At 41.0% G+C, this 16,915-nt stretch overlaps 1 protein-coding gene across 5 annotated transcripts in view; it reads right to left on the bottom strand.

Annotated features, from left to right (window-relative positions):
• The window catches only part of SNX13 (sorting nexin 13), a 116,282-nt gene extending 100,898 nt beyond the window's left edge, over nucleotides 1–15,384 (bottom strand). Inside the window, exons 1-2 of one of the 5 annotated variants that reach the window (XM_066354131.1) lie at nucleotides 14,645–14,775; nucleotides 10,438–10,564 (exon numbers count right to left, since the gene is read on the bottom strand). In XM_066354131.1, the coding sequence (XP_066210228.1) occupies nucleotides 10,438–10,536 (99 nt within the window). In that variant the 5' untranslated portion in view covers nucleotides 10,537–10,564; nucleotides 14,645–14,775. Of the gene's footprint in view, nucleotides 1–10,437; nucleotides 10,565–13,793; nucleotides 13,878–14,644 lie in introns of those variants that run through there. The other 4 variants (XM_066354132.1, XM_066354128.1, XM_066354129.1 and 1 more) reach the window with 4 other exon arrangements.
• Between the last annotated feature and the right edge of the window lie 1,531 nt (nucleotides 15,385–16,915).

The raw sequence follows: 16,915 nt of genomic DNA, 5'->3' as shown, positions 1-16,915 counted from the left end.
TGAAGATATTTGTAGATATTGAGTATTAGATGATAATAGGCAATTGCTTATAATTTTATTCAGTGTGACAACGCTATAGTTCTATTAAAAAATACCCTTAAGCCCTGGCCGGTTGGCTCAGCGGTAGAGCGTCGGCCTAGCGTGCGGAGGACCCGGGTTCGATTCCCCGCCAGGGCACACAGGAGAAGCGCCCATTTGCTTCTCCAACCCTCCGCCGCGCTTTCCTCTCCGTCTCTCTCTTCCCCTCCCACAGCCAAGGCTCCATTGGAGCAAAAATGGCCCGGGCGATGGGGATGGCTCTGTGGCCTCTGCCTCAGGCGCTAGAGTGGCTCTGGTCGCAACATGGCCACGCCCAGGATGGGCAGAGCATCGCCCCCTGGTGGGCAGAGCGTCGCCCCATGGTGGGCAGAGCGTCGCCCCATGGTGGGCAGAGCGTCGCCCCATGGTGGGCGTGCCGGGTGGATCCCGGTTGGGCGCATGCAGGAGTCTGTCTGACTGTCTCTCCCTGTTTCCAGCTTCAGAAAAAAGAAAAAGAAAAAGAAAAAAAACACCCTTATTCTTAGGATACTCAGTAGAGTATTTCAAGAAGTGACATCTATCTGCAATTTACTTTAAAATCATTCAGCAACACTAACAACAAAAATGACACATAGAGAATCAGGTCTAAAACAAATATGACAAAACATGAACAAATCTAAGTCAACTGGTACATGATTTCTGATGGGAACACTTCTCAAGGTTTGTGTATGTCTGAAATTATGCATTATAAAAAATTGACAAAAATTATGAGTACTTCCCCCTATAAAATACCTCACAAAAATATTAAAATTATGTAGAAAATGGCTTAGATTTTCTGACAAAAAAATTGTGAATCATTGTACAACCTAGGGCAGCAATTTATAACATTTTTCATTTCATGGCATACATTAAATAATTACTAAGATTCTACAGCACACCAACAATATATGTTTTGCTGATCTGGCAAAAAAAAATAGGTATAATTTTGATTCACTCACACTACGGCAACTGTGGAGTTGGCTATTGTCATGTTTTTATTTGACAACCGAACAGAAAAGAGGTCGGTGTCCCTGGCTAAACAGATAGGTACAGCATGTTTTTTAAATTCTTGTGACACACTGGTTGAAAATCACTGAGTTAGAGCCAGAAGGTCTTTTTTAACATGGTAAAATCTGCAGGAAAAATATTCACATACTTAACAACATAAAACAAATATATATTATAGAAAAAAATCCATATATTTATATATACTTGTAATAATCTTTGGACCAGTTACAACAAAAGTTAAAATTCATGAGTAAAGAGATGTTATAAATCATTAATAAATAGATCAATACTCAAAAAAAAAAATAGAAACAGACAATTCAAAATAGAAGGTACAAATGTTCAATAAGCATAAGAAAAATGATCAACCACACCAGTAATTAAAGAAATCCAACCTCTTAAAGCAAAGATGGAAAATATATTAAGTCAAATTTGTTCGTGACTTTAAAAACCTAGCCTGACCAGGCGGTGGCGCAGTGGATAGAGCATCAGACTGGGATGCAGAAGACCCAGGTTCGAGACCCCAAGCTCGCCAGTTTAAGCGTGGGCTCATTTGGTTTGAGCAAAGCTCACCAGCTTGGACCCCCAAGGTCCCTGGCTTGAGCAAGGGGTTACTCAGTCTGCTGTAGCCCCACGGTCAAGGCACATATGAGAAAGCAATCAATGAACAACTAAGGTGTCGCAACGAAAAACTGATGATTGATGCTTCTCATCTCTCTCCGTTCCTGTCTGTCTGTCCCTATCTATCCCTCTCTCTGACTCTCTTTGTCTCTGTAAAAAAAAAACAAAAAAAAACCCTATATATGATTTAAAAAGTATAAAATATGATGTTACATTGGTTTTAACATATAATTTTTAACACAGCAATCATCTATTTCTATTTTATTAAATATATTTAATCAAGAATAGAAACTGAATTTTATCAAATGCCTTCCTGGTATTTCCTATAATATTCAGGATTTTTGTTGCATTGACCAAACAATAAAGTTATGTTATAATAACATTTCTAAAATATGAGCCATTTTAGCATATCTGCAATGACTCCTATTAAATAGCATAGTCTTCCTTTAATGTACAGTCTGACATTAATCTATTTTAATTATAATTTTACATAAATATTTATAATAAGACTTCTATGAATTTATATTAAGTGAAGACAGGAGGTTACAAATTTCTATATATACATATATATCATCTCACTTTAAAAAGTATACACAAATAACAGAATAGTGAAGATAGGAAATGTTAAATGTGGTTATTCTGAGTGATGAAATTATAACCAATTAATATTTTTATACTTAACTTTATGCTTCAAATGATATAAGCATAACTTATTTTAAAAACTACCAAAAAAGCTATCTTCACTTAAAAAAGTAACTAGCAATGAGTGCCTACATAAAGAAAAGGAAACCCCAGTATAACATACTTGAGGCTTACTCAAACAACAGAAATAAGTCTTTGAATTAAATGGTATCATCTCTAACAGGTTATGCTACTACTGTATCTAGAAGTCTCAATGTATTTGAATTAAAAATAAATAAAAACAGGCCTTGGCCAGTTGGCTCAGTGAGTGACCCAGTGTGTGGAAGTCCCAGGTTCCATTCCCGGTCAGGGTACACAGGAGAAGCGACCATCTGCTTCTACACCCCTTCTCCTCCCCTTTCTCTCTCTTTCTCTCTCTCATCTCCTCTGCAGCAATGGCTCAAATGGTTCGACCAAGTTGGCCCTGGGTGCTAAGGATGGTTCCATGGCTTCTCCTTAGGTGCTGAAATAGCTTGGTTGCCAAGTACTGGAGCAGCAGCCCCAGGTGGGCAGAGCATCACCTTGTCGGGGGCTTGCCAGGAGGATCCTGTCTGGGCGCACGCAGAAGTCTTGTCTCTCTGCCCCCCTGCCTCCCCACCTCTCATTAAAAAAACAACAAAACAGGATTTCCACCAATAGTTTGTGAGAAGTTTAAAAGGCTGAAAATTATGCTGCTAGAAATTTCAATCATATTCTTAGAAATTATTAAACAGGTAAAAAATTGCAGTTCTTATATAAAATATCTAAAAACAAATAATTGTTAATTATATTTAAGTCATTTCTTTAAAGAGCTCTTTAATATGATGTAAATTTTGTAGGTATTAGTATTCATATAACTTTCAGGGTATGTTCTAGAGTTGGTACAGATTAGGGTAAATTTCCTACACATTCCTGGAGGCTGCACGTAATTCAATATCAGAACTATGATCTTGAAAGAACTATAAGATCCCTTAATTCACAATAAAAAATAAAGCTCTACATGTTCATTAATTGAGATTGAGTCTTTTTAATCAAGTTAAATCCAGACAAGAAGCATACAATCATAGAAGGAAATATACTGAGCTGTTTTTAAAAAGTATACAAAATGTTTTCTTGGTATGTTAACTTCTTTTAAGTTAACAATGGAAATATTTTTAACATGTAAGAGTGAAGTATAACTCAAAATAAAAGTTAAAGTCTCTATTGTGGCCTGTTTGATTTATTTGAGACAGGAGGAAGAGGTAAAGGCTGGTGGGGGAAACAAGAGAGCAAGCTGCAGACCTACGGACATAGAAAAGAATAATAATAAATGACAGGGGGGGGGGGTTTAACACATCCACTAAGTGGCCAGGTAAAGAAGGAAAAATAAGTACAGAAAGGAAAATAGAGACTGACATAGACTCACCCACAAAGGACTCTAATGGCATAATCTCCAGCTAAGTAAAATGTTAGAACATAAATAACCTACTCTCTGAGTAAACAGTTTATTGTACTATTAGATGAATGCAGATAAGGAGCTGTTATATGATATAAAAGGTCTGAAATTATTTATATTCCTAATATCCATATTTAGAATTATAAGTACAAATTTTATTTGTAATAACTTAGTCCTAACTCTTTTTCCTAACCACTACACAGTTCTCCAAATACCAATCAAGCCAACTACGTTTCTTTACACAAAGGATATTAACATTCCTCACCTTTCTATTCCCTATAAAAGAAACAATTCAATAAAAGAGCTTTTATAAATTTCAAGCTACATTACATAAAATGTTATCAAATTGACGAGAAGCACAGTACTTTCCACAGCAGAAAACAACTTAACACTGGCATTTTAAAACCATATTATGAGATCATACTAAAGTTTTCCAATTCACTTCATCTACAGCAGCTTTAATGGCCAGAAGAAATATTGGTCAGTTCAAAGTTCTAGTTATGACCAATTCATATTATACAGGTATCAACTCTCTTAACTTCCTCCTGAATTCAGTCTAAATCTAGATATTGATGCAATACATAAATTAGAAAGTTATTGAAAACAGAAAGAGAAGAATTAGATCTGAGTCAAAGGGCATTACATTGTTTGACATTTTAAAACTTCCTCAATGAAACCAAAACAAAACACAGAAAACAGTTTCAAACACTAAACTCGGAAGTTACAAAAATAAACACCTGTGATTTACATCTGAGGAAATAAGAATAAAATCGAGTATTGAGAGTTACTGTGGGAAACAGTGCCTAGTACTTAAAACGTGAATACGTCTACAATGCGTACTTCTAGAACCCTCGGGTACCATTAATGTACAACTGACACAGTTGAGAAAACGGAGGCTGAAAAGGTTCAGGTCAAAATGCTCTGACACGACAAAACTTCGACTCAAATCCAAATCATCAGACACAAGCCATCCTTCTTAACCAAAAGCATATACTCTTCTTCAGAAGGTACAGATATTCAATTTGTGATTAGAAGTGTGTATATGTGGAGAAAGCTATAGATATAAATGAGTAACACTCTAAGTCCCAATATGAAGACAATCTCACTAACTCAATAGTCCTAGTTTGTATTAATGTCTAATACTTAACTGAATATTCTCAGCTATCAGACATTAACTTGTGTGTGTGTGTGTGGGGGGGGGGGGGTTCCTAAACTATAAAATACTCTTAAGACTAACGGATTTTCCTAAAATTGCTCTTTTATCAGCACATCCTCTACTTGTAGAAGACACTATTTCAGTTTTGTTTGTTGTGTTCCAGCTTTCAAGTTCCAACCTCCTTTTAGCCCATTTCCTCTTATTTTGCTAACTTTTACCAACAGTAGACTACTGAAACAGTTTAAGTGTTGAGCACTTAGGTATTATTATTCAAGAAAAAGCATCAGATGTTAGTAATTAACATCAGATGTAAAAATAGCTGATTGAATTGTCAGTTGCAATATGATTAAACACCCTGAAAAAAAATTGTGAAAACAAAATTCCACCTCAAACTCAGGAAGAGAAATCAAAAACAAATTCTTTTGTATTTCTTTTTTTAATTAAATGAGAAAGGGAGGCAGAGAGACAGACCCCTGTATGTGCCCGGACTGGGATCCACCCAGCAAGCCCTCTATTGGGCCATGCTGCCCATCTGGGGCTGTTGCTCCATCACTCAGCAACCGAGCCACTTTTAGGGCCTGAAGCAGAGGCCACATAGCCATCCCCAGTACCTGAGGCCAACTCACTCGAGCCAATTGAGCCATGGGTGTGGGAGAATAAGAGAGAGAGAAAAGGGGGAGGGGTGGAGAAGCAGATGGTTGCTTCTCCTGTGTGCCCTGACTGGGAATCAAATCTGGAACATCCACACACCAGGCCAACACTCTACTGGGCTGACACTCTACCACTAAGCCAACTGGTCAGGGCCAAGAACAAATCTAAATTGCAATATTATGATTTGGAGAAACACTGGAGAACATATAATATCTTAAAATCAGACCATTTTTTCCCAAAATTAATGTAATAACTAAAATGAATGAAATCTTATTTCATATTTAACTCTTCCATTAAAACTGTACAACTTCAATCAGTTTTATAATTTCTAAGCCTCAAATGATGATGAATCCAAAATCCATTCTCCACACATGCAGGTTGACACACAACTCTAGCCTGAAACTAAAAGTCACAATACAAAGAATCACATACTCTCTCAAGTGCCAAAACAACTGCCAGGCTAAAAATAGCCCCAGGGTTCCAGTAGCAAAAAGAACTCAGGTTTAAATAGAGTAACATTCAAGGACTCTCCAACAATGCAGGGCTACAGTCAAAAGCAAAGCGGGATTCACCTTAGGGATTTATGTCAGAGGCATCAGAAAAAAAGGTCCCTCAGGAAATTGGATAAAACAGTACAATTATTCCACACTGTGAATTAATTACTCTACTTGATATATATTATATGAGGCCCTCGAACTAACTTAAAGACATTACACCACAGTTGAACAGAGTGGAATTACTTCTGATCTTTCCTGACACACGTTATTTCTAAACATGCAATGGGATTGTAGATGGGTGAGGTAACCTAACAACCCGACACTGAGAGCCACTTTAGTCAAGAGACTGGGGTAGCATCTGCACGCCTTGAAAATGTGCCCCCAAATTTTCCAACTTGTTGAAATCCATGACCAAATTTTTACTCATACATGCAAACTTCCTGACAGCATTAAAAGTCACACAAATCGTGAAACATTCAACAAAGTGCCACAAAAATTAGGATTATTGTACTATTATAAAAACAAAGCTTTCTTTCAGTTTATCTAGCTCAGGAATACATTTCTAAGTGGTGCACATGAAATCATAATAAAATTTAAGCTGTATGGGGTACAAGATAAAATCGAAGTTGTTCCTGCATTTATAATTAGTTATGTGAAAATATCATCAATCTAATCAGATTTTTTCCTGTAGAAAAATTAAGAGGAACTTGCATTCTTTTTTTTAATAGACTTTTTTTTATATTTTTAAAGACTTTATTCATTTTAGAGACGAGAGAGAGAGAAGGAACGAGCAGGAAGCATCAACTCTCATAGGTGCTTTGACCAGGCAAGCCCAGGGTTTTGACCTCAGCATTCCAGGTCAACACTTTATCCACTGCACCACCACAGGTCAGGCTCGAACTTGCATTCTACCTAAAAGTTTGATGTTCAACTCTTTTTTCTTTTCTTTTGCATTTTTCTAAAGTTGGAAATGGAGAGGCAGTCAAACAGACTCCCGCATGTGCCCTACTGGGATCCACCTGGCATGCTCACCAGGGGGCAATGCTCCGCCCATCTGGGCCATTGCTCTGTTGTATCCAGAGCCATTCTAGCACCTGGGGCAGAGGCCACAGAGCCATCCTCAGCGCCCGGGCCAACTCTGCTCCAATGGAGCCTTGGTTGCGGGAGGGGGAGAGACAGAGAGGAAGGAGAGGGGGAGGGGTGGAGAAGCAGATGGGTGCTCCTCCTGTGTGCCCTGGCCGGGAATCGAACCCAGGACTCCTGCACACCAGGCCGACACTCTACCACTGAGCCAACCGGCCAGGACCCAACTCTTTTTTCTTTTGGCAAATTCTTCTTTTGTGTTTTGTGATCCCAAACACAATATTAAACCACAGTACACTATTAAAAATGTCTAGTGAACACAGATAGTAAACAATCCTTGAAGGGTATTTAATGTGATCATTTAAATTTACCACAATGTTTATCTCAATAATTTTCACTTTTTCCTTAATTTTACTGCAAGGAATATTCAACATTCATTCAACAGATATTTAGCGTGGACAATTAAGCATCGAGCTCTGTTCCAGGCACTAGGAATATGTACAACTGTGAGCCTCATCTTCAGAAGTGTACATCCAAGTAGGGAAGAAATGTAAAGCAAGTACATAAATTAAAGGTTGGGTGGGGACCAAGTATTACTCTCACCAAAGTAATGGAACTCAGCTGGGTCTTTGATACATTTTGGTAGACCTTTAAGGGGATTTCAAATGTCTTTTCAATGAAGAAAATAATGACAAAGTCACAGATTTTTCTTCTCTGTTCTCTTTTCTTTTGCTTCATACTGTCAATTATCTTGGAGCAAATATAGACACTTGTACTATGTTGTCTCCAGCTGTAAGAAGCTTATTATTATTATTATTATTATTATCTGGTGAGATAGAGAGAGGAAGGAAGAGAGACAAGAGAAAGAGATGAGAAGCATCAACTCATAACTGCATCACTTTAGCTGTTCACTGATTGCTAGAAGCAGCTTATTTTAAAGCTGCCATCTCATCCACACTGGTAGCTTAACCTGGAGTTATAAAGCTAATACAAGTAATTACTTTTAATTATTCGCCAACCTTTTCTTCCTCTTCATTTTTCACCCTTTAATTATGTTATTTGTTTTATCCTGACAAAAGATCTCAAGGCTTCAGCTGAATAGTGGCCAAACTGGCACAACTTAATTCTGCTACTTAATGTTCTGAGGGCCGGTTTTAGGTATGATTCATCGCTTCAGCATCAGAACTTAGCATGTGCCTACCACACAGTAGGTGTTTTGTGTTTGTTGGGTGAGCAAATTAACCGACAAAAATTAATGTCCAAGTCATAACCAAAGCCTAAACAACAGCTTTTCCTTTTAACAACGATACTAGGCTTTTTAGAATTTACCAGGATTGATTAAAAACCAAAGATTTTCCACAAATATTTCTGAATATATACACTCAAGTAACTGCTAACCTTCAAATAAGTAACCCTTTACAAAATATTTCTGGACCGTCCCTTTTAGAAATCCTTTGTCATCAGTTTACTAACTGTACAATCCACGACCCTCATTACTAGTGTGCAGGGCACGTCCTCAGTCTGTTCTTCTCCTTTCACTTGGGTCAGTCTACTCCCTGCCTCCCTGTACCTGCAGCAACGGCCAGGGGGTGCCTTCTTTTTCCTGGGACCCACCCCCTGAGAAGCTAGTGGACCACAAAGCTAGATACATAGAACCTAGGGCTTGATTCCACATTAGTACAAGGCAGATAGAGAAAACCCTTATGTACTAACCACTAATATGGGCATAATGACTGACAGTTTACAGAGTAACATACCCTCCTTCGTTTTATTTGATCTTTACAGTAAGAGAGCAGTTCAGGAAAGTGCTGTCATCATCCTAATTCTACAGCGAGGAAACTAAGGCTCAGAACATTCAACCAACTCACCCAATGTCATATCAGAAATAAGAGGCGAGGTTCAGACTCATCCTTCTAAGGCTGAACATGTAGGTCACATGTGTTGCCTAACCACTGTGGTTGGTATCACTTGTTTGGTAGGTATCACTTGTTGATAGACTTAAGTATGCATGACCATGACAACAGCCTAATTTTTCACTCAATTTCAACCACTTCTTTTTAAATGGTGTTAAGAGCTGTCCACTTGCTTTAATTCAAAGTTCCCTCTCCTCTCAACATTTTGAGCTCTTAACATTCTTTGAATGTCAATGGACCTAAGGTTCTTTACCTGGTTACTTGCCTTTACAATGTCATTAATTAAAGAAATAGCTCGTGGCCCTGGCCGGTTGGCTCAGCGGTAGAGCGTCGGCCTAGCGTGCGGAGGACCCGGGTTCGATTCCCGGCCAGGGCACACAGGAGAAGCGCCCATTTGCTTCTCCACCCCTCCGCCGCGCTTTCATCTCTGTCTCTCTCTTCCCCTCCCGCAGCCAAGGCTCCATTGGAGCAAACATGGCCCGGGCGCTGGGGATGGCTCTGTGGCCGCTGCCTCAGGCGCTAGAGTGGCTCTGGTCGCAACATGGCGACGCCCAGGATGGGCGGAGCATCGCCCCCTGGTGGGCAGAGCGTCGCCCCATGGTGGGCGTGCCGGGTGGATCCCGGTCGGGCGCATGCGGGAGTCTGTCTGACTGTCTCTCCCTGTTTCCAGCTTCAGAAAAATGAAAAAAAAAAAAAAAAAGAAATAGCTCGTGTAGTTTAAGAATTAAGCCATCACAAAATTATTTCTATTAGCAAATATATTAATCAGCAAAATCAATTCATAATGTTTTTAATCACTGATGAACGTGTGTGTGTGTGTGTGTGTGTGTGTGTGTGTGTGTGTGTAAAAAGATCCCTGTAAGTCCACAGCCCCTCCCTTGACGCACAACACATCACATCTCAGGATTTTCTAAAATGATATACAAGAAATTCTGTGAGTCTCTATTAGTCTGAGTTCTCCAGAGAAACTAAACCATTATGCTAAACAATTCTGCAATATAATACAAATTCTATCACCTTCTATGAGATTCAATCACCTATCAAGAGCTATGAGCAATCCTCCAAAGAAACTTATTTAACTTTCTTTAGGCAAATACCTTCCAAATTTATTTCAACCACAAAATTTTACTCCCTTAATAACTATTAACCTGGGATTTCTAAAAGTGCTTCAGTTTACTGTATCATATCTGTTAACCACACAATAAAGAATTAGTGCTAATATATAAAAACTAATAAATCTGGATGGAAGTAACTAACTTAACATAAATATAAACCACTTTTATTTAATATTACTAATGTCCCACATTTGCACATAACCCAAACAACTATAAAGTTCAAATAACTATGATTTTTACTCACCATTTTTAAAAGCACAAAACAAATGTCAATAGGCTGATAACTGGTTTTCATGCAGACACAACCTCCAGATATGCCATAGCACTGGTACAAATTTAGCATTTCCTACCTCTTCTATACCTTTAGTTCTCTGTAATAATAAATGCTCAGAATTATAACTCTAATAGCCTTTAAAACATCAAGAAATCATTTAAAAGTGTGTTTAATGAAAACTCACAAATAAATGTTTCACAATATTCAATGTTGTGAAATAAACAATGTTGTGAAAAGTCGAATTGAAACAAATTATCACGTAAACATCCCATACCTAACTAATTCTGATATACAGAAACTTGCTTATTTTTAAAATAGATGGGAAGAAAATAAAAGAATTATTTTAAAAAATGGGCATGAGGCCTGACCTGTGGTGACGCAGTGGATAACGTGTTGACCTGGAATGCTGAGGTCGCTGGTCTGAAACCCCAAATATTCCTGGTCAAGGCACATATGGGAGTTGATGCTTCCTACTCCTCACCCCCTTCTCTCTCTCTCTCTTTCTCTCTCTCTTTCTCCACTCTAAAATGAATTTTTAAAAATCTAAAAAAAAAAATGAACATGGTGGGGTGGAAGATGAGTGGGTATTAAATAATTTTCAAGTATACTATGACTCATTTTTTTACAAATTTCTAGGAGTAACATTAAGAGTAAGAAGTCCCAACAGGGCAAAGAGAGTAGAAGGAAAAATATTTAATTGGACATTTAAAAACAAAACAAAAAAAAAAACAAAAAACAAGACGACCTCCTAGAGCCGTATTTTCAATGAACACTAATCTATCATATTTCACAAGTTTCAAAGTTCATTGTACATATTTGCTCAATTGAGTAATTTTTTCTTTTAGATTAACTTAATATAGCCCTTAGTTAATCACTTTCATGGTTTCTCATTTCTGATAAATGTTTCAAAGATCTATTTTGACAAAATAATACTAAAAAGTTTCATTTTATGTTTATTATTATTATGTCATCTGTCTACATACTTGGAATCCTCCCTCCATTCAAAAAAAATAGCATATTGTTGATTATCGGCTACAAAAAAATTAATGACAAATTCCATACTGAGCCACAGAAACAGCATATATCTGGAATAAGAAGACTTAGGTGTGACTTGGCTCCACTACTTGTTACAAGCAAGCTACTTTACTTATTATTATTATTATTATTATTATTATTTTAACCAGCAAGCCACTTTTAACTCTCAGTCTCGGCCTTTTGTCTGGCTAACAGACTTATCCCCTACCTCAATGTCAAAACGCAAAGGAACCAAGCAGAAAGTACAATTCACCACTTTCTGAGTACCGTATATCTGGCTTGCTGAACATAAGATTCTTTCATCACACAGTTAGTTCTTCCTTATACATTTTAATATCTAACATAAATTAAATCATGTCTCCTAAAACTTGCTTATCTAAAGTTAGCACTAAAAGAAGCAGTAAATAATAAGTAAATTTTTAAATCTAAAATATTTCAAAATAGGACTATTTCTGAACCTTGTTTAAACAAACGGAAGAACTAAAGTTAAAGCAAAAAGTCTTTCTCTAATAATGATAACTTTAAGTTAATCTCCTGACAATATTCAGACCAGAAATTAGCCTATTTTAAAATCCATCAAAAGAGCTAAAAACTACTGAGAGCAGGGGTCCCCAAACTACGGCCCACGGGCCGCATGCCGCCCCCTGAGGCCATTTATCCGGACCCCCCCACACTTCCGGAAGGGGCATCTCTTTCATTGATGGTCAGTGAGAGGAGCATAGTTCCCATTGAAATACTGGCCAGTTTGTTGATTTAAATTTACTTGTTCTTTATTTTAAATATTGTATTTGTTCCCTTTTTGTTTTTGTACTTTAAAATAAGATATGTGCAGTGTGCATAGGAATTTGTTCATAGATTTTTTTATAGTACAGCCCTCCAATGGTCTGAGGGACAGTGAACTGGCCCCCTGTGTAAAAAGTTTGGGGACCCCTGACTGAGAGCAAAATGGTCAGAGTTCTCTAGTGAGAGCAAGAGGTGGAGAGCGAGTCCCACCTTTACCACTAAGGATTGCTTAATCTTGGACAAGTCTCTGGGCTTCAGTTTTCTAATCCATAACATGACTAATGAAACCCGCAGATAAGATTCAAGTACCATTTAACCTGGACCTTACTTTAGAGACCCAATCCAGTCTAGGGGTTAGCACACTGGGGGGCAGGTCTGCCAACGCTGGAACCCTGGCTCTGTCACTGACAACCTGTGTATGGTACACACAAAACACTAAAGCACATCTTACTGCTATCATTGACTTAAAACATATCAATGAAGCACAAAATTATTTTAAAATACAAATACAATGGTGGGGTGGAAGATGAGTGGGTATTAAATAATTTTCAAGTATACTATGACTCATTTTTTTTACAAATTTCTAGGAGTAACATTAAGAGTAAGAAGTCCCAACAGGGCAAAGAGAGTAGAAGGAAAAATATTTAATTGGACATTTAAAAAAAAAAACCAAAAAAACAAAAAACAAGATGACCTCCTAAAGCCATATTTTCAATGAACACTAATCTATCATATTTCACAAGTTTCAAAGTTCATTGTACATATTTGCTCAATTGAGTAATTTCTTCTTTTTAGCTTAGAAAGTTCAATCTTTTCAAGTCAGGACACTATCATTTTACCAGCAGACTCAATGAGTTCATGTGAAAGCATCACAACTTTTAAAACGTGCTACACTAGGCCAAATTTAAGATCAAAAGATCATCTCATAAAACACTAGACATTAGAGACGCCACTGAAAACTTATTATAAGGCTAATTATTCCCATCAAAATATCACACTGAAGGTAAAAATAGAACTGCTACTGCTAAGTTTTTTTTTCTTTTTTAACCTAACACTGCTAACGACAACAAAAGCTTTTGCTATACCATAATCTTTGGGAATGAAATAAACTCCAGGACTGAAAAATCTGTGGAATTTCGAACTACAAAATCAACTACAGACGACTGGAAATAAGTAATTCAGGAATTAAAATCAATCAGTAAGTATTTAATGAACACGTCATATGACAGGCTCTGTGCATAGATTATTTAGTACAAACACTAAAGTAGGAAGTTCCTCCCAGTTATATCAACACATTTTTCACACTCCTCTCTACAAATGTTTTTATTTCCTTTTTTGGTCCAAGTGACACTACTTCCCATTGCCCGTTAAAATTGTTTCCTATCCTTAGTTCAGTCCCAAAGATGCCCAAACTAATAGTTCCTGACAGCTGACACCGGAATCCTCACAGGACTTCAAGGGAGTAGCGTTTAAGATACTTCCTTAAATCCACCGGCTTCGGAATTTACCTTCAGTGCCGCCCACGCCAGCAAAGGTGTTCCCTTGTGTCAAGTACCTCGCTTACATCAACTTAGTTCTTCCAGCACTGCTGGTCTAGGCAAACTCGACTTCTTTAAAAAGCCTGCTGTTGGCAGTGGACAGTAGGCACTAGAAAAGGGAAACTGATTGGCCAGTGCTCCTTGCCCTATTTCCATTCAGGTCCAAGGGAAAAAACTGCTCCCGGGAGAGGGTACCAAAGGAGCCTTAAGCAACCAAGAGGGTGGATGCTCAACAGAACTTTCCTATTCCCACGACTCAAGCGCAAGGTGACTGGCTGTGGGCGTGGGGGTTCCCCAAGCGTTCCCGCAGCAAAGAGAAGGTCCAGTTCACCAAGCTGTCCAAGGAGGGGGTGGGACACAAGCCGGTCTGGCCGACTGACAAGCCCGGGATGCTGCCCGCGCGTGGAGGCGGAGGGCCGTGGAGGCCGGAGGCTGGAGGGAGACCTCGGGCAACCCGTGGGGAGACGGGCGGCAGCGACGAGGTGGAGACCCACGCCGCCGCAGGCATCACGCAGGGGAGGCCACGGAGGGAGCGGCAGGTCAGGGGGCAGCGACGGCAGGAGGGACACCACTGCCAGGGGCGACGGGCAAGTGGCGAGCGCGACAGAGCGGCACCGGGAGCAGCGGGCGCGGGGCTCTGTTGAGTCAGCACAGCTCCGTGCAGGGAGCACTTGTAGGATCCCCGCCGCGCCCCGGGCCCCGCGGGCCGCTGCCGAGGGCCGGGCCGGCCGGCCGGCGCGAGCAGGGCTGTCCTGTGCCCGCCGGCACCGGCCCCTGCCCCGTGTCACAGGTAAACACCGGCCGCCGCCGCCGCCGCTTACCTCTGTGAGCATTATTACACCCCGGGGAAGCGAGCTCCTCTCTAGCCTCGCCGCATGGCAACAGCCGTAGCAGCAGCGGAAACTGCCCGAGCCGCCGCCAACGGCGGCAACAGCTCCTCCAGTCCTTTCCCGGGCGGCGGCTGGACTCGGCTTCGCTGGCTTCCCCCCGGCCCTGCTGCTCGCGACGGACGCGCCGCCATCTTGGAAGAGCGACGTCCGCGTCTCCCCGCGACGTGCGCTCCCATTGGCGGGCGCGGGCGCCGCCGGCGTCTCGTGACTGTCTCCATAGCGCCGGCGCGCGGGGGAGCGGGGAGGTGCGGCCGGCGGCCCGGCCGGCGCCGGCGGCGCGGTCCCTGGAGCTCGGCGCCCGGGCCGACGGGGAACCGCGGGGAGTGGAGAGAGGCCCCAGCGCCAGGCTAGCCGGGGAGCCGGCGCGCACGCCTGCGGGCAGCGTTCGTCCTCCGCCGCTCGCCGGGGTCGACCGGCCCTCGGGTGGAGCGAGAGCGGCCAGAGCCGAGCCTTGGACGGAGGGCGCTGCGGAGCTCGCGCGTCTCGGGGACACGGCGGCCGATGTCCTGCAGAAGAGCTGGCCCCGCGCATCGCCCTGGCCCCCGCGGCGGCCGCAGAGCACGCGGGACGTGTGGCTCTCTCTGCGGTTCGGGGACGTAAATCCGATCCGAAACGGCTGGCCGCTCCGTCGCTGTCTCCTAAACTTTGACAGAAACTTTCCTTTGTCCTTACCAGTCCTCGGCGAGCGCTCCGCTGGGTGCGCGACAGGTTGTGGAAGTGATACGGGCGTATCAGCTTCACCCCGATCCTGGCAGTTAGGGACTGTCGCCGGTGAGGTGATTGGCCGGGACCAGCACAATGAAGGCTTAGAGACCTCGGAAAAAAAAAAAAATTATTAAAGCCACTTTTGTGTTTCAACCGCCATCTCTACGGCTTTACTGGCTTCTTGACCCGACGTTCTGGCGCGTCAGGTGGAGCCGATTTCAGCAGGTGTCATTGGAAACAGTCCAGCTTCGGCGGGGCCGCAGCCTGGAACGCGGTGTGTGTGCCTCGTCGCTCCCGAAATCTCGTTCTGAACCTGCCACTGGGGACAGTGTGTGGAGTTGGAGGCAGTCACTGCTACCTCCATTGTAATGAAAGCAGTTTACTTGAACCTGCTGTCAACGTGTGTTACCCTATTATAGAAACCATTTTTCAAGAAACTTGAGAAGCAAATTTTCAGATTTGACATACAGAACCCCCTTCCATCTCTTTTTTACACGGGGTACAAAGGCGTTTTGGGAAACTAAGGCCAGGCGTCTCCTCCCCCTTTACCAGCCCCCCTCCCCCATCCATTCCCCTTCCTGAATAATAAATAGTACTATAGGGAAGATGGAATTTACTTAATACATTACTCTCATCTCAAAACATTAAGTAAAGGTACTACTAACCTTATGTTACCTCTATGCTATTTGTGTCCTCACTAAGGAAAAAAAATGATTGTTTAAGATACTCAAGCAGAAATTAACAAAAAATCCTGACTTTCTTTCATTCAACTAATTGAGGTCAAGTAGATTTTGTTGTTTTAACCTACATCTGATACATAATTTTCATATTTCTGGGCCAGCAAAATGCTGACCTCTGCAAAACTTAAAAAAATGTGTTACTGGTATTGACAGATTAAGCCATGAATAGGACATGGGATTGGAAAATACTATCTGGACTAAGATATTAAGGGAAACCAAGAGATACTAGAGACAACAAGAAACCTGGAAAAAGATACTGTTCCAACCTGTAAATAAGAAAATAGAGAAGGAGGTTCATTAATACTTAAGATCCTAGCTAGTGAATTAAAACTGTAATTTAGGTTTCTGGCCTCAGGATTTAATTTTCTTCATATATTTTTCCAGTTCCACAAGGAAGGCATTTCCACTTACTTAAAGGTTATGTCTAGACAGAACTTGAGGTTTATACCAACCTGTAATACATCATGTATATGCTTTTCACATTTAGAAGTCTGTGTTGATCTCCAAGCAAGCCAAAATCATCAGCTCCCAGCTTTCTCAGCTGGAGTCCTTTCTGTGACCTAAAAAACATGCTAGCTAGCCAACCAAGTCCCCGCAGTCACCTCCCTGACCTCATTTCTACTAATCACTTTGTTCCAGCACTGTGCTCCTGTAACAACAGGGCATCCTCTTGCCCTGAGGCCTTTGCACTAACTACTCACTTTATCTGGAAAGATCTTTCCACTAGATAACTGCATGGCTACCTCCCTCATTCCTG

The sequence above is a fragment of the Saccopteryx leptura genome, chromosome 12 (assembly GCF_036850995.1).
Source record: "Saccopteryx leptura isolate mSacLep1 chromosome 12, mSacLep1_pri_phased_curated, whole genome shotgun sequence".
Classification (NCBI taxonomy): Eukaryota; Metazoa; Chordata; class Mammalia; order Chiroptera; family Emballonuridae; genus Saccopteryx; species Saccopteryx leptura.
The sequence above is the reverse complement of the archived record's forward strand: the minus strand, read 5'-3'. Positions and strand labels throughout refer to the sequence as shown.